The sequence below is a fragment of the Argiope bruennichi genome, chromosome 4, assembly GCF_947563725.1.
Source record: "Argiope bruennichi chromosome 4, qqArgBrue1.1, whole genome shotgun sequence".
Lineage (NCBI taxonomy): Eukaryota > Metazoa > Arthropoda > Arachnida > Araneae > Araneidae > Argiope > Argiope bruennichi.
Genome location: NC_079154.1, coordinates 44042125 through 44064146, shown reverse-complemented (window position 1 = coordinate 44064146; position 22022 = coordinate 44042125). Strand labels below are relative to the sequence as shown.

The window sequence follows — 22022 nt, the reverse complement described above, 5'->3', positions numbered from 1 at the left end:
GTGATACTAATAATATAGTATATTTGAAAACTATTTATTTCTCATTGTTTTCCTGCATTCCATAATCACATTGATACTGATAACCACAATCGTGGTGAAGCAATAAAAATATCACAAAATGTATAGTTACAAAAGTGTACATTGGGAAAAAGTTTTTTTTTTTTTGTTTATTTGCAATGAAAAATATCGATAAACAAAATGAAAAAATCGCAAATGAACGTTGTTTATCAACATGAAATAAGATATATATCATTTGAAAAAAAATATGTTAAATAATCATTACATTTAACACGAAATTATTTAAAATTATTGAAAACATGAGGTATTTAACTTGTTTGTGAACTTGCTTTTGTTTCTATTGCATCGAATATGATATATATATATATATATATATTTCTGAAACTGAAATTCAGTGTTTACTCTCTTTTCATTGAAAACAACTGCTAAAATCACACATATACCAAAAAAAATCATTGCTATGCCATACTGGGAAAACGGGAACCTGTTTACTTAACCGATGACCTCTCATGTACTTACTTAGAATCCCCCCCCCTAAATAAATAAGGAAATACTGAGGTAAGATCAACATTTAAAAGCGTAAAAATAGTTGCAATTTTAATCAAATATGTATATTATATATTCATTAATATAATATGCAGATAAATTTAGATTCTCAATTTATGATACACAAATTATAAATTCACTTATAAAAAATAAATATTAATTAATATAGCGAATTTATAATTATTATTACTGGTATGGACCTTGTGTAGATGAAGGTGCTCTCAATTTACAATATACAGATTATAAATTTAGTTGCATAAATTATATGCTTATCTATGAAACAAAATTTATAATTGTTACTACAAATATGGATATAATATAGCTGAAGGTGTTCTCAATTTATAATATACATATTATAAATTTAATTTCATAAATTACATGTTAATCTATGTAACGAAATTTATAATTGTTAGTACAAGTATGGACCTTATATAACTGAAGGCATCTTCAAGAAATAAATGCAGAGAAGCAAAAAATTAGAAAATATAACAAGAATATATTTGCCTACCTCTTGCAGATGATATGTGTAAAGATTTCTGACAAGTGTTCTCAAGAGGCGGTCTCTTCTTCCACTATCTATTCCAAACTTTTCCTCCAATGCCGTGAAATGAAAGTACGATTCGACGCGGGTAGCTCCGAACATGAGGTCGTACTGCGTGAATAAAGATGTACTCTTCTGCATGATGTCAGCGGGATCTTGGGGTAAGACTATGCCATCAACGGTTGGTCCAAAGCCTGATAAATGATCTGGTACTTGTATTTGCACTCCCATAATGTCCTCGAGCTTTTTCTTTCTCATGCATTCCACCAGGGCAATGCTGTCTTGAACGGGGCAATCAAGGATTCTGGCGATGTGCATCGTATGAGTGATTGCATCTCGCGCGATGGCCCATGAGCTCAGAGCGGACCCACTCTGCATTATAGCACGCTGGAATAGACCTATGTTCAAAAGAAATATATAAGAAAATATTGAATTTAGTTATGTTGATAACAAGTTAGGCAAATTTGAAACAATTTGTTGTCAAAAATAAATAATAACATGTATAATATTTATTAAATAATTGTTATAACCATGTTACTTTATATGCAATTTTTTGTATTTTATATTAATTGTATTGTATTTTATGAACAATTTTTTGTATTTTATATTAATTGTATTGTATTTTATGAACAATTTTTTGTATTTTATTTTTATTGTATTGTATTTTATGAACATTTTTTTATATTTTAAATTTATTGCATTGTATTTTAGGAACAGTTTTTTGTATTTTATATTCATTGTATTGTATTTTGTAATTTATTGTATTGTATTTTTAAATGAATTAAAACTATTATTCCTGAAATAATTATAGCTATATTATTTTATGAGGAGCTGACTTTTAAAGTAAGAATAAAAGGTAAAATGTGTTATATATTTTTATACAGAATACATTTAAAGATTTAAAATGGATATTGTTTCATGTTTGGAATGCTTTAGAAAAATATATCTATATAATTTTAGAAAGCAAATGCAAAAAGTTATTATCAATCTACAAAATGTATATAATCAAAAGATGTAACTTGTACATTGAATTTTTACAAAGTGCCTTCTTATATTTTTTTGTTTGTTTTATGTATCTGTAATATATTTTATATATGAAGATATTTTATTTATTACGCTTTAATTATTTTTATGTTTAAATATGATTAAAATTTATCAAATTCTTTTAAATTTTTCAATTTTATTAGAAAAAGCACCTTGTATATGTAAATATTATTAAAATTAATTAACTGATATTATAAAATTATTTCAGATATTCAAAGTTAGTTTAAAAGTTTGTTTAGTTAGTTAGTTAAAGATAGTTCCAAAAGTTAACTTAATTAATTAATATAATATAGTTATAAAAATTGAAACTGAAAATTACCGTCTTATTTTAAAATATGGAAGTTTTACCCATTTTCATGAACATAAAACATAGTTTTGAATATATCTTTTGACATTTCTATATATTTTATTTCTGTTAGAACCAATATAATAACGATTCCAATTCAAATTCAAAGCATAAATGATAAATAAACGCGGATATACGGACTAAATAAAATGAAGTTATTTTTCTGAATCGTTGATGCCTCTTTCGTAGCGTAAACGATTTGAGAGTTCTTTCTAAACTAGGGTAATAACGATTCATCAAATATGCATGCAAATCTAGTTATTAGTTCTATCCCAAACATCATCTTCATTATTTTTAATATGTTGGTGAAACAAAGAATGAATTAGAATATTCTAAATTAATCAACATTCTACGAAAAACATCATTATTTAATTTCTTTATTTAAAAAAAATAACTCTTATTTAAATTGAATCACATCAGTATAATAAGAAAGATCCTTGAATATTTTTTTAAGATTAGGGAAATACTTCATATCCAAAGGAATCTCTTCCCAACAGACTGAATGAAAACCAAAGTTAACCTAAAAACGTCTCTAGAGAGCATATAATACCTTTTACGCCTCAGAGACGTCATTAATAACAGTAGAGTGGTATTATGAGAATAACCACTGAGTCTCAGGAAAGCAGAAATTACTACCTTTAGCCATAGGTGAGAGCATAAGCAGATTAACACAGGCAGCACCATAGCCTTGTCCAAAGACCGTGACATTCCTCGTGTTCCCGCCGAATTCCCGAATGTTGTCTTGGATCCAATGGAGTGCAGCCACCTGGTCCATCAGGCCGTAGTTGCCTCGTGCGGATCGATCCACAGCCGGCAGGAATCCTTTGGGGGAGAACATAGTACTCTGCATCAGATATCAAGTGCAAGCTTATTGCTTGCGGTAACGATCATTATTTGGGGATATAGAAGAGTTGGAGAGTTAGAAAGCATCTCTGAAAACTGTGCGGACACTGATGGATTAGATTAAATGAAACAGTATGGATTAGAGGCTCTACAATAATTATTTGTTATAAGTTTTAGAGACTATATACTGAATCATTTCTGTTTGTGGGGCAAATATCATTCTGTAAACGAAAACAATCATCATGTGGGTAAAGTTGTTTAATAAAATATACGTAGCATTTAGTTTTCAGTTTCATAAATGTGTTAAAAAATGTCAAGAAATAAAATTAGAATAATTCGGAAATATCAGTAATTGTTATACTATAAACTAAATGCTGAATGACCGGTAGACAGCATGCAAGAGATCTTTGAAGAAAATATGTATCGCATCTAGGGTAAATGTACTATTACTGATTGAAATAATAGTAGTTATTTGCAAATAAAGTTCAGTTGGGTGCATGGGTGATAATAAAATTTCAATAAGTTCAGAAAAGTGATTGATTGGAGTGAACTGGAACTTGTTTTGAGAAGAGCTGTATATGCAACAAATTTTAATTGTTCGAAAATTGCTTGGAAAATATTTTAAATGCCATTTCCATGAACTTTCATCTACTAAAAATTTTCTTATTATTTTATTAATAATTTTTTAATGTCTATTTTACTTTTATAAAGGTTGAAGTTTTAAAATAAAAAAAAGAATAATACACATAATTTTTGAAACACTGGAAATATTACTCAATTTTGCATATATATATATATATATATATATTTCAGATGTGTATTATTTTAAGTGTATATATTTTCAAATGTGTAACTTAAAAATATCACTAAATAAATTCATGCTCTAACAAAAATTTGAAAAACAATTTATATTGTTGCTAAAAAAATTTGGAAAAATATTTTTTCTTCTTACTTTTTTATTTCGCCTCTTAGGATTAAATTTATGGTAGACTGGGATGTATAAAATTTGATTTTGGCTTAAAATTAATGAAAACTTATAATCAATGAAAATAATTGATTCTAATTATTTAACTAAAACGGTTTTATTTTCTAATTTAGTAAATTTGTATGTAAACATATTTCACTTTCTTTTATTCCATGCATCTGTGTGATTTTAAAATATTTGTCAATTTTTCCCAAAATTAAAGTTTTTATATATTAATTTTTTCATTAAACTATATTTCTAGAATATACTAATCACAGCTTAAACGTTCTTTTTAAAATTACTTATTGATTAAAATTTTAAGTATTCTTTATACTATGATTTTATATTATAACATTAAGATTTTTTTGCAGCATTAATTCTATTAAATATTCTCAATTATTGTGAAACTTGGGAATGGAAATTTTTCTTATGAAACTTCATAAATAACCATGTGGTGAAATAAACTAAATTGTTAGTCTATTCTTTATTGATGAATCAATTAAATTACATTATTCTATTGGAATAAATCATTAGGAACGCATATAGAAAATTTCGATACATGAAGAGAATACACAACAAATGCTCAAAAGAATGATTATGTCAGTATTGTATCTTGCTTTTTCCTTTTTATTTAAAAATGCGATGTTATTTGTGAAAGCTATTTATCAGAATTAAATTAAGAAAAAATTAGAAAAAATATCATTGAAAAGTTCCTCGAACCTTTATTATTTTTATAAAAGGTGCTTTCTGTATTTGGAAAAACAATTGTTTAAATGTTACCACATATTTACTTGATTACAAATCTCTGAAAGAATAAAGATAATAATTTCAAATATTGATAATTATAATTTAACTGTTGAATATTGTCCATAATACAAGGGCCATTTCTCTGTGTCAGAATCAATGAACCATAAAAAAAGACATATTTAGAATTTAAAATAAATATGTTACTAAACGTTCTGTAGAAACTTGGTTATTTTTTTTATATAATAGCATTTAAAATTTATATACTTTTCATATTGATGAATCAGATTTCGGATCTCGTCTTAGAAAAGTGTTAATATCAGTGGTGAGAGATGTATCTTAACTTTTTTTTAATTGACTTTGTCTTCCTATTCAGTTCTTCAACTCAGATTAGTGATGAAAATCACTCGGTTGTAAGACTATTTTGATGAAGAGAATGAAGAACGGTAGACAAGCCTGTGGCAACTAACGAACTTATTCAAGAAATTGATCGCATTTTTTGAAAGAAAAGGAGGGTGTCGGTAAATGGGTAATGAACTAGCCAACTAGAATATAGAAATTGTTATTTTAAGAATGAATGTTTAATTTCTGGCTACATCTTTTTTTCATAAAAGAAAACTGAAGGAATTTCCTTTAGGAGGAAGTAATAAGGAGATTTAAGATCCATCCTACATAATATGTGGCATATAATCTTATCGGAGGTGGGGGAAAGCAGAAACCCGGCATTATCTGATACAGTAAAAACCTGATTTACTGAATCTGCACAGCGAGTATGACGAAAAGTAACAATTTTTCTACATATCACATGTTAATAAACATAGTTTTCTTTTCTATTCTTATCTTTTCTTATGATTAATCAGGGCTTGAAACAAAAATTGCATTTCATATGTAAAATAAAAGTAAATAATAATCAAGTGACAGATGACAAAACCACTAAATGTTTTCATTCATTTTTTTTTTTTGGAAAATAGTGTTTTTTTGGAGAAAATACTTTGATACGAATCACATACTGAGTACACATGAATATTGTAATAGTTTTTAATCTGACCTACATATAAACTGGTGATTTAAATTTAAAAAAAAATAAATAATGCATGCACTTAGTTTAGCATGTTATTTGAAACAATCTGCTATATTACAGTGTTTCTTTTACAGTTTTTCTATCATTACTTATAGTTTTGAACTTACACTCAGTTTTATTATGTTGAAATCGGGTACGAGATGACGCTATATAACATTATCAGCATTAAAGCAGATAGAAAAAGACCCTAATAGTTAGTTATAAAAAATGATTTTTCTGAAAAATCACATTTTTTTAGGAAAGACACCTTTATAGATAAACTTAAAAAGCAAAACCTTATCTAAATGTAAAATTTGATCCAAATCGTTAGACCATTTCCGAGATACACGAAATAAATTTATATATATCTACAAGAATTGATCGTTTACATTTACAAGATTTCAGAGGCATTTGAATCAATTGAAATCATCTGAAAAAGCACTTAATAATATTTACTTAAAATATTTGAGACTAACAGAAAGACTAACAATGAAACACAGATCTCTTACTTTAGCGTCAGAAAAAAGTAAACACCATTCATTATTCTTTATTCAGTCACATACTTTAGGAAAAAAAAAGAGATGAATATCTTTGAAAAAAAAATATGGCTCTACTCCTCTACGATCTGGTCATTAAGATCGAAGATAGTCAATTTTTTTTATACATAGAAAAAGAAGAGTTTGCTTGTAAACATGTTGAATTGCTTCGCGCTTTTTCTTCCGATGGAGTAATCAATCATTTTTGCACCCTTCATAGATTAAAAGCACTCTATCAAAGTGTTTTGAAGCATTACTATAGAAAAGTTACATGGTTTTCCTCCTCAATGGTTATGTCCATTCAACTAGATATTCCCGTGTATCAAATAAATATACTTAATGACCTTTGCAAGTTAAAGAAATAAGAACTCGTGCTCTTTAAGGAAAAAACAGTTTATCTTTATTGTTCCAAACTAACTATTTTAACCCTGGGAAAAAAGGGTGTTATATATAAAAACTTTGTGATGGAAAACAGAGCATAGCTGGGAATGTTAAGGGGAAAAACAAATGATGAATGTGAAACATTTTTTTCTTGTTTATTTTGTGTTTTTTTCTGTATGGGGAAACTTTTATTGTGTGAAGGCAGACGAAAGTGAAAAACTTTACCTGTGAACTTATTTTCTTCTTGGGGTTATTTCATAATCTCCTGGAATACGTTTTCAAGCTATACACTTTTATTTCGATAATATTTATTGAGCATAATAATTGTTTGACATTTATTTTAGAATTATAAAATGTTCAGAATATATTAATTATTAATTAATTAATTTACCATGATTTAAACATATATGCTACTATTATTATCTCATGAAATGAATTTAATTTTATTACATAAATGTAAGCAGAAATAATATCGATTTTATTTTTTATCCCTGTCTTCTGTATTTCTTAGTAATAATCATATTTAAAATGAATTATATTTATATTCATTTAATTTATACTTAGTTAAAGTTACATTTAAGATGAATTATAACTACTGATTAAAAATTGAATAGCTAGCTAGATTTCTGCTTTAACCTTTCAAGTGGTATAAATTTAATCACAGAAATATTAAAAATATGCATATTATTTTATTCCTTTATATTATCATATTAATACAGTTTTTGCAAAAAAGTCTAGACACTTCATGTGAATTACCATGGAAATAAAATGTTCCAACCTGATATGGCAAATAGGATTATTATTAAAATGTGAAAACAGTTAATCAATATAGCACATACCACAAACACAAGGTATTTAAATGTGAAGAGTATAAATTATATTTCCTAGTAATATGCTTTCAACACATCATTAAATGAGATAAAATTCTGATCTATGACAATTTTTCAATTAACTATCTTATTATTTAAATAAAATAATTAATTTCTAATCATAAATTTTATCCGATAAAACTTCTTTCCATAGAAATAATGAAGTGGTATTTCACTTCAATTAATAAACGTTCGATTGTTGATATTCTGGGAATACAGGATAGACCCAGAGAAACTTGTATGTCAACACCAAACATGTAATGATTGAGTGTTGATGATAAGGAAGAGGATGGAACTCAGCACTTCACCAACGTACTATCAATTAACATTGAACTATTAACATGCCTGGAATGAGCACTGCAAATGAACTGATGATATCCAAAATCATTATGGAATGCTATAATGATTTGAGGCATTAAATATATCCAAAAACCAGCATTGAACCGCTTTAAATATACTTTATATATTTCAGAAAATATATAAAATGCTATCATTTCGTAGAATGATGTGACATTTTTAATCAAAGAATAAAATATGAGAATTATTTGAATATTATTAACATTTTGCATATTATCAAGCGTGCTGACATATCGTACATAGCTTTAAATCTAGTTTATCAGCTCCAAATATATAAAATTATATAAAATGCGATCATTTCGTAGAATATCATGGCATTTTGAGTCTAAGCATAAAATATGAGAATTATTTAAATATATTACTTATTTCTCGAAGGTATTATAAACAAATAATTATTAATGTGATTTCCATAGAATCAATCATGATATTTCGGCAAGAAAACGGAAATGAGGCCTTGATAAGGAATTTATTTAAAAGATGAATATTTTGTCTATATAGTTCAAGTATATTGACAAAAGTGTGTAATACAATTGGGGATTGAAGTGGCAATTTTAGTCAAAGAATAAAACATGAAAATTATTTGAATGAGAATATTGATCTTATTATGCTTAATGTTATGACATACCTTGCACAACTTTAAATGTCATTTGTATGTTTCAGAAAAATATAAAACGCCACTGAGGTGAGCATTGAAAGTCATGCGCCTTGCCGCAGGAAATTCGAAGCATCCATGCATTTCATTCTTTGCTAGTTTGTCATTTAGTATTACAGAAAATAATGAGAAAATACGTAAAATATTAATAGTTCACATTTTTTTAAAAAATATCTAATCTTTTGGTAACATATATATCTCAGATAAGCAACATGATTAAAAAAAAGTGGAAAATTTTTTAGATTAGTAATTAATAACGGATGAAGTTAAATGGGTTAAAATCATACCAAATCCTCAGAAAACATAGATTAAACATAATGTTTTTGGCACTAAGTCATAATTTTTTTGCCAATTCTTTTTACAATTTAAACAACCAATAGAAAAATCGCTGAAAAGTTGCATTCTATAATTCTTTTTGTATTTCTTTGTTTAGATTTGTTTTGTTTGCTGCTTTTGCAAACAGAAAAAAATTCCAAAACTAAAAAGACAAAGTTTCAAAGATTAAGTTCTCTGATGTTTTCGAAGTTATATTTAACAACGGATGATATATTAATAGTATTAATGTTTTGAAAATTCCCAAAATGTCATTTTCGATAAAAAAAAATCAGCTAAAAAAATGAAATTTTCACATTAGTAAATATACATTCAGTAGATCGTATTCTATTATGCATCCTGAAGGTTACAAAATCATCGTACCTTGTCCTACTGTCATGTTCTTATACGATGGAGGACAATCAAAACACTTAAAGTCCATTGCTCTAATCAATATTGTTAAGGAATGTTTTCAGAAAGTGTCTGTTGATGATATGGATGAATCGTCCAATAGGTTCAGTATCGAACGATGACTCTGAACGCTTCTAGTAAGATCTAGAAGACTGAAGGCACTTCTAGTAGGATATTTCATATTCGCTTCCTAAATGAGAAATTCTCGAATAATATGTGCTCTGCTTTCTTGCATTCTAAGTTGCCAAGTTTGTCGCCAAGATCGGTGGACATTCATGCGAGATGCATTAATTCAATATCGTTAGAGTTATTTTTAAAACTATCTTCTTTACCATGAATGTAACATCTCAAGGAAGCAATAAAACAAATTCGTAATATTATTTTATGATACATAACGCATTGCTCCACCGAATACAAAATCCTTTGGTTGTTTAAATTGAAATCTATCTTAATAATCAAATCTGGTTTCATAGCAAATACATGTGGTTCTCTTTCATCTTTTCTATACTTCTGTCTTCATTCGTCTGCAAATTATTAAATTTTTAATTAGCTTTTTATTTTTTTTCTGTATACAGTTTCCTTGTAATAAAATATTTGCTTGAACATTTCATTTAAAATAAATCCTTATATTTAACATCATGAATGAGTTTCATTTCAAATTTACAACATAATTTATTTGCTGGTTTATTTAAATTTAATCTGTACGAGTATTTTTTTAGTTCCTAAAAAACACCTACTATTAAAATTTTCATTGCTTACTGAATATTTCAGAATTTTGTGTAGCTTACATTAAAAGTTTTATAATATATTTGAAACATTAGATAAAATACTTTAACATTTTTTTAGAAAGAATTCCATCATCAAAAATGTCTTTTAACTTGAATTTTTTACCCTTTTTTATACCATGGCATATTAAATATGGAAATAATTTACTTGAAAAGTATTCTTCAGAATGGGTGAGTAAAAGCATGCTGTTATTTTTGAATGAAACTTGAGCAAGCTTATTTTTTTCTTGAAGGAAATTTTAGCAGGTCGCATTATTTATTCATTTCGTAAGTTGAATATCTAGATAAATAATTGAAGAAGTAATTCTGCATTTTTATCTACGTATAAAAAGCATGCTCTGTCCATTTATTTGGAAAATGAAAGCAATATAGCATAACAGTTAATTCGTTACTTAATTCCATTTGTTTTATTTATGGATGTGAGTATATTAATATATATATATATATATACAGGGTGTTTATAAAGTCCCGGACCCATTTTGATGTTTAATAACTCATAAAATAATAAAGATAGATTTAAATTAATTACATAAATGGTTAAATAGACTCAAAAAGTTTCATGACCTTTGTCAATGAACTTCCACGTGTGCCCCCTTCGTCGCACGGAGAATAGCAAGTCGATAGTCAATTTCACGCCAGGTAGCGACAAGCATGTCGGCATCCACAGAGCCATTTGCGCACATTACGGCGATTAACAATGCCAGAAACATGAAAGGATGCTTCATCGGAGAACATTATGCTCTTCAGAAAATCAGCAGCATCTTCTATCCTCCTTAGCATATCTGTTGCAAAGGCTATCCTCCTAGGCCTATCGTTCGGTTCCAAAACTTGACCAATTTGAACTTTGTATGCATGCAGTCTTAATTTTTTTCTTAATAACCTTGTACATCGTCGAAATTGGCATATCCAATTCTGTTGCCGCTGATCTCACAGATATTCTAGGATTGTGTAAAAATGTCTCTCTGACACGCTCAACATCAAAATCACTTGTGCAAGGACGTCTGGAACGTTTCTTATCTTCGATACTTCCAATTTCTAGAAAATTCTTTTTCCACCGCAAGATGCTGTTTTTGGATGGAGGATCTTTTTGGTAAATTCTTCTGAAATTTCTTTGTGCTTGCACTATCGATTTCATTTCTATGAACCACCATAAAATCTGTGCTTTCTCTTGTGGTGTATGCATTCTCCTTAATATCCGCTCGAATAAAACATCACATACAAAAGTACTACATAGAACAAACACATCAAAAGTAAACATAACATTGCAATAGTTGCCAAAAACAAAAGAGAGAAAAATGCAATTAATAAGCAGACGATATTTAGAAAAGTACAGATATTTAGACTGGAAAATGAAATTATCTGAAATTAACCACACGCGCAGACGATATTTACAAAAGTAAAAATATTCAAACCTGAAAAGGAAAATATATGAGTTATTCCATCAATAAATGCCATAAGTGTGTTTATATCTTTATTATTTTATGAGTTATTAAACATCAAAATGGGTCCGGGACTTTATAAACACCCTGTATATATATAATGATATTTTAACTCTAATTTCAATTTAATTAATTTCCAAGATTTTATCTTAATTTAGCCAATAGTAAGTTCATTCTCTTATTTCGTGATCCAATTCCACTGTCTCTATTTAATTAATTCAAGAGAAGCTTTGTTAAATTGTTGAATCAGCTAAAAACTAACTTTCCCACACTGCGTGTGAAGAGGCAAAAATACCGCTGATGAGGCAAATTCTTTTTTAAAATCTCCCTGTGTTTCCCCTGCCTTCTTTGCGCGTGTAACAAAAATCCCTATCGAAATCTCGTAATATGTTAGTACTATGAAGAAATGTTTTCCCTATCAAAATCATAGGTTATATAAGACCAGGGATAAAATGTCCAATGGCTTTTTCCTCATTCCTTTTCTGTGTCGTCCTGTGTGCTCATCGCTTGTACATATGCCTGCTTCTTCAAAATGAAATAAAACGACGTCACTAAATTAAAAGTATCTTCACTGTCTTCAAACTGCATTCTGCTTCACATAAAATAATGCTTATATATATATATATATATACAGGCATTTTTCTCATTATAATTACCGGATATTTTAATCAATAAATTTTATTTATTTTTTTAAACTCTGGAAATATTTTATTATATATTTTTTGCACATATATAAGTACATTATTCTTTCATAATAATGTTAATTATTATATGATAATAACGTTATAAAGGAATTATTTAAACTTATAAGTAATGCTTTGAGATAGCTTTTTTAAATACATTTATTAAACATTATGATGAAAACTTCACCAAGAATGCTATATTCTTGGATAAAAATTATAAAACGCATAGTACTTGAAGCATTCGGATGAATAATCACTTTAATTCCTAAAGAATATATTATTATATGACAACTTTTTGTAAGCAAATTTCTCAATTTTTGAAAGATTTCCATTCAATTTATGAAATAAATATTTCTAATTATACTCTAAATTTCAATGTATTGATACAAAATTATTTATTACATACATACCTAATACTCCAAGTCTGTAATTGATTGTAACAACTATGACGCCTCCAAAACTTGCTAAAGCTCGTCCATCATAAGGATTCCCAGCATTCCATTCGTAAGATTCCCCATGTATATATACCATAACAGGAAGATTTGAAGCCCCACGAATAACTGAAAATAGATATTTCCAGATATAATAGATAATCACTTTTATTATTAAAATTACATTCAAAAGTTACATCAAATATTATACATTTACTTATAAAATATCATGTATATATAAAATAAACGAAATATTATATTAAAAATATTTATGTATAAAATATGATTTAATCGCATTTCATACTATAATAAATTTTATACATATTCTTAACTGAAATTATTAGTTATATAAAATAGTTCACGTTAATTGCATACTATTGTAATTTTTATATGGGTAATTCTAAAAAGAACAATTTGCATAACGTTATTTAAATAACAATGATGAATTATGCAATGATAATTTGCGAAATATTATGTAATATGAATACGGAATGATGATAATAATGCAGGAACAATTCGAATGTATCTTTAAAAATATTCATTTACATTCAAATGTTTACGATATATTGTTACTAAAATACTTACTTTTATAAATAAAGCCTGCAATAATTATAATTAATATAATTGCTGCGGGTGAGTATATATTAATATATACATAAATAAGTATATTTGCAATTCTGAGGAACTTATTTTTTATTTCATTGAAATTTCGAACTATATTTTATAATTAAGCTGTTATTCCCCGTGGGTATTAAAAAGGCCACTTAGTTTAAAATGCGAAATAATTACTAGAACGACTTCAAGATTTAATAGTAGATTTTGCAATTCATATTGAAAAATATTTTTTCTAAATATAATTATATTAATTAAATAAATTTAATGCATTTTTTCATTGCGATTTATGAACTATTTCTTGAATATATGCATATATATGTATATATCGGCTCGATTTTTCTTATACTGCTTAATATGCCTGGACAGAATTAAAACCCAAATCCCAAGGTTATGAACATCCAAGAACGAATTTCTTTTGCCGAATTAATTTCTGAACTGTATTTAACGATACAGTAACGATAGAATTAGAAAATAAGCTTTATCTCTCACATTCAGATACAATGACATTCAGTATTTAGAGAACCTGTTTCTAAGCTGAAATAAAGTTTTCTTCCACAAGAAAGATAATGACATCTACATTCCCTACAAATACACCTAAGTCTAGTCATCTTAATGCATTATTAATTTAAGTGTTGAGAAAATTTAAATTTAGTCCTCTTAGAAATTTGTATTTCTGTATTTCTAGTCATTAATATTAAACTAAATGAATGTAAGACATTTTTAGAATTATAGAAATGTCATCTGAAAAGACAGCGGTCTCAAACAAACAAAAAAACTTAACAAAGAAATAAAAATATATCTGACTTATTAATAAATAAAGATATAAGGTGCGATGATTGTGTTTCATTTAATTTCTTCGAAAGTAGCAAATGGTATCATAAATAAACGTTAATAAATTAATTAAAAGTTTTAAATATTTAAATGTAAGTTAATTTTACAAAATTAATTAAAGTATTTTTAAATAAATATACATTTTAATACAAAAAATAACTTTTAAAAAATTAGAAAATTAAATTATCATGTGCAAGTTCTTAAATAAATAAAACTTTAAATAAGAGTTTTTAATTTAATATGTATTATAATATTAAATTTATTTTAATATTTTAATAAAATCGCATATTTTAATGATTATGTGCGAGAAAAAATTTGATTAAGTAAATGTTATTCAAAAATTCCGACTTTTTATACGATTATTAAAAATGGAAGAAACTTAAAATTTTCCATCTTGTTTTTTTTTGAGAAATGAGGCAATTAATTAATAAATGTAATCCCACGTTAATTATTTTTCGTTCCTAAAATAACATACCAGATATTCCCTATAACATAAAACAATTTTGGAGAATTTTAAGATCGTTATACAGCTTTTCGCATAAAAGACAAATCCTTGCTAAAAAGTAGTTTGAATTACGAAATAAAATATTTTGATGAATAACTTAATATAACAGCTTTTTTTTTGTTACTGATACTTGTTCTATAGCTTTAAAAAATAACTTTTATTAAAATATTGCTGCCTTTAAATGTAATGAATTAAAAAATACTAAGTTTTGCATATGTATTTTAAAATTACAGACAATAAAAATATGTGCGCGTTTATACCTGTATTATTAGACATTTTCGCATTATTTATTCTTTAAACTACTCTTTAATAATAACTCTTTAATAAATAACATTATCCGGAAAATATAGTTTTGATTAATTATAACATGTAGAAAACAATTTAAAGATATTTAAAGAGCTTCTCTATTTAAAATTTTGCTTCATAAGATACACTTAATTCATGATTTTGGATTATGTTCTTGAATTAATAAGGTACATTTTATATTCAATCAGAAACGTTGCTTTACATTCTCACTATAAAACGTACAAAAATATAAATTTTCAGTAAAACTTAAATTTTCGTAAAATTTCTATTGTCTGTTTATTTTTTTTCTGTTTTAATTCATTTTTATACTACTCAAGTTAAAGCATTTTTCTAAGAATTGCCACACAACTTCTGAACTAGAAACTATTGATGTAAAACATGGGAAGTAATCGCCCCGAAACTTTATTTCATACTCTCGAATAAAATATTTCACTATCCCCATGCATGAAATCTTGGACCTAGGATGAGGAATTAAGTTAACTATTAAGGTTAAGGCATTCGCCTTGCATGGTATAAATACTTAACATGAATATAAATACTTGACACGGGAAATATAGATATTTAACGTGAATCTAAATTTTAAGACTCATATTTGGTGGAATTAAATGTGATAATTATTGTAGAAGAAGAATTATCCCTAGAAATTACGAACTATTTGAAGAACCAAGTATTATTATTAATTATTAGCAATAAAAATTAAATGGGCAAAATACTTAATAAGATTCGATGCCAATCGAGCCACTTAATTAATTATGCCTATGGAAATTTATTTAATCATGGACTAGATCATGGATTATACCAAATGGTTTAGCTATGGTGTAGCTAAACTATTTGGTACCAGAAGAAAAAGGGGGGGGGGGTCAAAATTTAAGTGGATTGACAGCCTGGAAGAAAGATTTGAAAACAATTAAAGTGGCAAATTATGTCAAGTATAGTTAGAAATGGAATTCTGTGAAAGGCCATGACTATCGCGCTAGTGAAGAAGAAGAAGTGAATATAGCAATTTTAATGAATATATCGTGCGAATATGTATTTTAGGTATCATATTTCCGATTTATTGAAATCAAAATTCGACACTAACTATAGATATATTTAAACGATTACATTGATTTCAGTCACTGCATAAATGAGTTATTGTATTTACACTCATGCAAAAATGCAGATCTGTTTCAAAATTTGATAAAAATCTAAATTTTAGATCCTTAAATTATGAACTAAATTGTATCTATTCTAGTTCTTTAAGTTTTGAAGTTTTCGATTCCATGTGTACTTCAATAGTTAAATTTCCTCTAATACATTTCGTTTAAAAGTACAGAGAAAAAAAATGATCAAAATCCACAAAATTGATCTAAAATTCATATATCAGTTTTATTCATAAAATTCAAAGCCTTTTTCAGTTATCGTGTTCAAATGCAGACAGATAAAAATTCTATTAATTATGTATTTTTCAAACTCAAATTTTTTGACTATTGCAATACTTTCTCTATATTTTATATGGGAAGGAATAAAGAAAGATTTGAAAATTATGCTAAAAAACAAATTACTCATTCTACTCTGAAAGAAGAATCTACGAAATGTAAGCGTTAATATTATACGAACATAAATTTCCATAAGCATGTTTGATTAAAAATTAGTACAAATTCACATTGAAAGAGAGATAGAAAAAAGAAAGAAGAGAGGAACAAAGATTCCTCAGGATTGAAATTGAAATGTTATGTATAACACCAGTAGTTTCACAGCGAAATCCGTAACTAGTTTTAAAAATTCTCAAATATTCGCAAACATTCCCACCTATTTCTTTCAAGTATGTCTTGTAAATTTTTAAATATTAATGTTATTTTAGAAACATAGCACTAACAAATGATTAACTAACAATAATCAAACAGTTAATGAGCTAAAGCGACCCTTCTCTCCCAAAGACTATTTGGAAAAGTCTAAGAAATTTCCCCCCAAAAATACAGGGTGGTTATAATTAAACTTCCCCTATAAACAGTATCATACGACTTAAACGGGTAAACTGATTGCAACGAAATTTGGTATATAGACGATACACGAGATGCGCTCATGGAATTTCGAGAAAACAATTTTAGTTCCAAAATATCCACCAGGGGTCGCCTTTTTCGGAAAAACATTAATTTTAATACAATGAATGACCAAAATGGAATAAAGATACAATATTAACATTTATTGAATAGTTTCTGATCACCTTGTCATCGAACCTCGTTAAGTAAAGGTAAGGAAAAAATAACGGTACGCAGTTAGAAGAGGGGAAAAAAAAGTTCAGTTTGCAGAAACAAGAACTGATTAAGACGAAATAGCACAAGAGGAACAATTGTTAATCATGTCCAGGATGTTGTAGGGAAAGATGCTCCATATGGCCACCCTCATTCACCTGCAAGATTTCAAGTCGATGGATAGTGAGTTCAAAAGCAGATCGTAACTGATCAGTTGTGATGCTTCTCCCATGAAGCGTTACATAATTTTTTCAGTTATTCAACGTCGCAATAAGATACCATGGTCATTTAAACCGGAAACACAAAACATGACAACGACTGCAAACGTTTCTTACCCTAATCTGTTTTGCACAGAACTTCCTCTTCTTCACAAGCATGAAAATCTCGACATGTTTTTCCCCCTAGAATTGATAGATTTTCTCAAATTTACATTTTATTACTTATAATTCTTTTTCTGAATTGCTAATATTGTTTCTGTATTCCGCTTTAGTCGTTTATTGTGTTAAATTTAATGTTTTTCCGGTAAAGGCATCCCCTGGAAGACATTTTGGAACATTTTTTTTCGAATTTTTATGAGCGCAATTCGTGTATAGTTTATATATCAAATTTCTCTGAAATCCATTCATCCGTTTGCATTGTAGGATGCTGTTTAAAGGTAAAGTTTAATTATAATATTCTGTATTTTTTTACACAGATCTCTCTAACATTTTAAATGTCTATTGAAACCCAATCATACGTCTGAACTGTACAATCGCAATTTGCGTGTCGTTTTCAAAGAACCAATTTATTACACATGCCGTATAAATTAATTGCAAAGGGTTAAGACATAACACTGAAACTCTTCAGTACAACAAACAACGCTAGGAAATAATCGATATTTTCGCTCGTCACTGCGGAGCTAGGAAGCATTCCAAAGAGAAAACACTGTCGAGTAACACGGCTCTGCTCCAAAAGATGAAAGATATGAGGATATAAATGCTTTACTTTTGAAACATAGCATTTCTAATACCCATAGGGCCAAGAGTTGGCACTTTGTCACCGACCTTAATTCCTTAGCATTTGTCATCTGTCGGTTGACATTCGCAGAAAGTGTTGCTTGGGAATATGGGAACAGTATTGCTGCGATGCATCTCAGTTCTTGTGAATATAAACAGAGATGTAGAATTTTGAAATATTGATATTCCATTTTTCAAAAATGAGCATTTCTAATCAAACTTGATAGATGCAATTTAAATTCCTGAAGCATGGATATTTATCTTTGTAATGTTTTAGGGAACAAATAAGTGGAACCTTTTCAAAAAATGGGAAAAGTTGTAGAAGTGAAAGTTTTGTATTTATAAAAGTTTTACATTTGAGATTTTCAAAAAAAGGACAATACGAATGAAATTAGAAATTAAATTTGATTTGCTTTAAATATATTTGATTCGCATAGCAGTAAATGCATAAATACTCTTCGAAATTCGATGAAAATGAAGACAATATAATGAAATATCTATATCCCATTTAAGGAGACATATTTCTCCTAGGAGGAGGAGAAGCCATATAAGCAAAAAAGTCTTACTTCTCAGTAAGTATAGTAATGATGGGATGCCAAGCTACCTACATACTGATGACGGGTCGTCACCCCCTCGTGGTTGGTGACTTTATGATTGTACCATAACGGGGTCCATTTTGCTTTACAAACTATCGCAGAATTGTGAACTACAAATTACCTGAGATACATATACATCACGAGGATGGTCATTTAATTTATATTTAAAGGTTTCTATAAAATAGTACATAAATTTGTATTTATATTTTGTACTGGATTTCATTTTGATTAGATTTGAAAACCGAAACTTTTGCTTTTATTGTTGAATTTTAAAGATTTGTTATAATTCTTTAATATATTTTTTTTCAGTTAACTCCAAGTTGTTGTTGTTAAATTTTTCAGAAAATGTCCTGCCTGTCTTCGATATTAGTTATTTTTTAAATTAATTTAGCCAATTATTTATTTAAATTAATTAATTTAAATTAATTAGACGGCTTTCATACTGTCCTTATCTCACAATCCTTTGGCATTTAATAACATTTCATATATCATACTATTACTATAAAACATCGTGCATTCGAGATTTTATTATGCCTGAGTATTTTAGAAAAATGATATCCTCTTTACTAGACTTCTGTATTTTAGTATAATATACATTAAACGAAGAATTAATATGGATATTACTTAAGCAATAATTCATTCCTTAGAATTATCAAAGAATTATACAATTATATAAGATAAATCACGAAAAATATAAATTCATTTCAGATACGGATTCCCGAAGAGATTTTACTATTTTTGATGGAATACAAATAACTGATGGGAATAACTTAAATTATAATTTCTCGGCATGTTTCTGCTCTCAATTTGAATTGAATTTATTCTTCCTGTTGAGTTTTTAATTAACTATTATTTGAGATAAAAATTAAGTTGAAATGCATTCTAAACTAAAGTAATTTATGAATTGTCAATAATTTGAATTACTGAGAATTTCCTTTGGAACGAATTTATTCATTAGTAGTTAATGAAGATTTAAATGGCTCGTATTTATCTAACTTCATAGCTAAATCAAATATTTAACATTCGCACATTTCTAACAAAAGAATTTGTACTATGTATTTATCTCATTAGAGAAAGGATCTTTACTTATTGACTCTTTGAATCAAACAGCATAGAGAAGTTAAAGGAATATCTTCGCTAAAGCTAAAAAAATATAGTATCGTTTCCTATATACTTTATTAAATTGTATTCAAATATACAATTTTATTAATGAATTGTTCTATTACATCGGGATTAAAAAGATACAATAAAGTGTCGAGAAAAATAAAGCATGATAATGAGTATCTGAGAATTATTAAACCGTTGAAATACTATAAAATTAATTATGTTAAATTTACAGAAGATTGCATAAAAGACTGAGCTGTTTTAAATGAATTATTAAAGAAAGCTGTAGTAGTTTCAAACTTTTGTTTCATTGATACACAAATAAGTGATATATACAGTTTCAATTACTTCGTATTAATATGACTTAATGAAAATGACATTAAGATACAATACACTCCCAAGTATCAGGTTGCGACTATTCGGGTTCCGTACTATACGGCCTAGTTTCATCGTAATTAAATGAGGAAGACAAGGCGTCGCATTGGCAACATTGCCAATACGATCCTCTTAAGATTCTCCTATGTTCTGTGTGCAAAATACAAGTTTTGAGAGGAAAACAGCAGCGTTCTGCTAGTTGCTTTTTGTTTCGTCTGCGTGTGTCTGACCTTCAATTGTTGCCGCTGTTGCTGCTTATAACTGTACAGTATTCGTAAATTGTTATCGGGGTATGCTTAAGGATATTTTAAGTAAATCAAAGATCTAATTATATTATATCAAAGTAAAAAAAAAGATTTCAAAATGGATGATAAACAAATAAAGTTTTAATGACTATGGAGGAGAAATTACGTGTTATACAGCGACTAGACTCTGGTATAAAGCATAAAATATAGCTTCGGAGTTAGGAGTTGTAATGCGAAATGTGGAAATGAAATGTAAACAGTTTATATCCTTTAACATACTTTTTATCTACTAAATACTTGAAACATGCAGTGCAGTATATAAACTAATACTAATACAGAGCCTTTTATTTTAACTCGGCACGTTACCAGAAACTGCTTTTACGATTCACCGGTCACATTCACATTCTACTTATCTTGAGATAAATGGAGGGCTTAATACTTAATAAGAAGTGAGAAAATATGAATTATAACAGTGAATTTTGAAATTAAAACTTTGTCTTCTCGTGTTGGCAAAGAAACGAGTTCATAGAGCGTTGACCAATCTGGCGTTTTTGTTAGTTTTTGTTATCTGGAGATTTTGAGTTCATAGAGTGTTGGCCAATTTGGAGGTTTTGTTGCCCAATCTGGTGTTTTTGTTTCCATATTAGGCCAGATACTTGGAATAATAGTGTATATATTCTTGCATATTACTGTACATAAGAAAATTATAAAGATATGTAAAGTTAAATTCCTATTTATAACAATTGTTATTTCTTTATATTTACCCATTTTATTTAATGAATATGAAAAAATCTTGTAGAGTTAAGTATTCGAAACAATATTATACGATTTTGTTACCTATGTATTTAAATTATATAAATGACGACTTATCAAATAAATCAAAAGTGTTAAATGATAACATATCAATTTAGTTTCTAAATTTTCAGCGGATACTATTCATGCCAGTTTTTATTATCTTATAAGATATTTATATTAGATAATACATATTCTGAAACCTTTCTTTTTTTCACATTTTATATCATATTTTTTTTTAGTTTCTACATCACATATTAAGATTCAAATGAAATGGGATTTGCATTATTTGAAAAAAAAATTCTCTGATCCTATTACTTTAGTCGGTTCAGAGAGAAGCTTTTTTTTACGGACTACATAAAATTAATATCTAAAATGTATTATTTGGCAAGAACTGGCGCTATTTTACAGCTAATAGGGAATTTCAGAAATTTAGGAAACAGGTTTGCACCAAGAGATTTG

The 22022-nt window shown here is 27.5% G+C and overlaps 1 protein-coding gene across 2 annotated transcripts in view; it reads right to left on the bottom strand.

Annotated features, from left to right (window-relative positions):
- The window catches only part of LOC129967058 (neuroligin-4, X-linked-like), a 154234-nt gene that overhangs the window by 26307 nt on the left and 105905 nt on the right, over positions 1 to 22022 (bottom strand). For both annotated transcript variants that reach the window (XM_056081704.1, XM_056081703.1), the window contains exons 2-4: positions 12942 to 13091; positions 3132 to 3317; positions 1073 to 1503 (exon numbers count right to left, since the gene is read on the bottom strand). In XM_056081704.1, coding sequence (XP_055937679.1) covers positions 1073 to 1503; positions 3132 to 3317; positions 12942 to 13091 — 767 coding nt within the window. The remainder of the gene's footprint in view (positions 1 to 1072; positions 1504 to 3131; positions 3318 to 12941; positions 13092 to 22022) is intronic.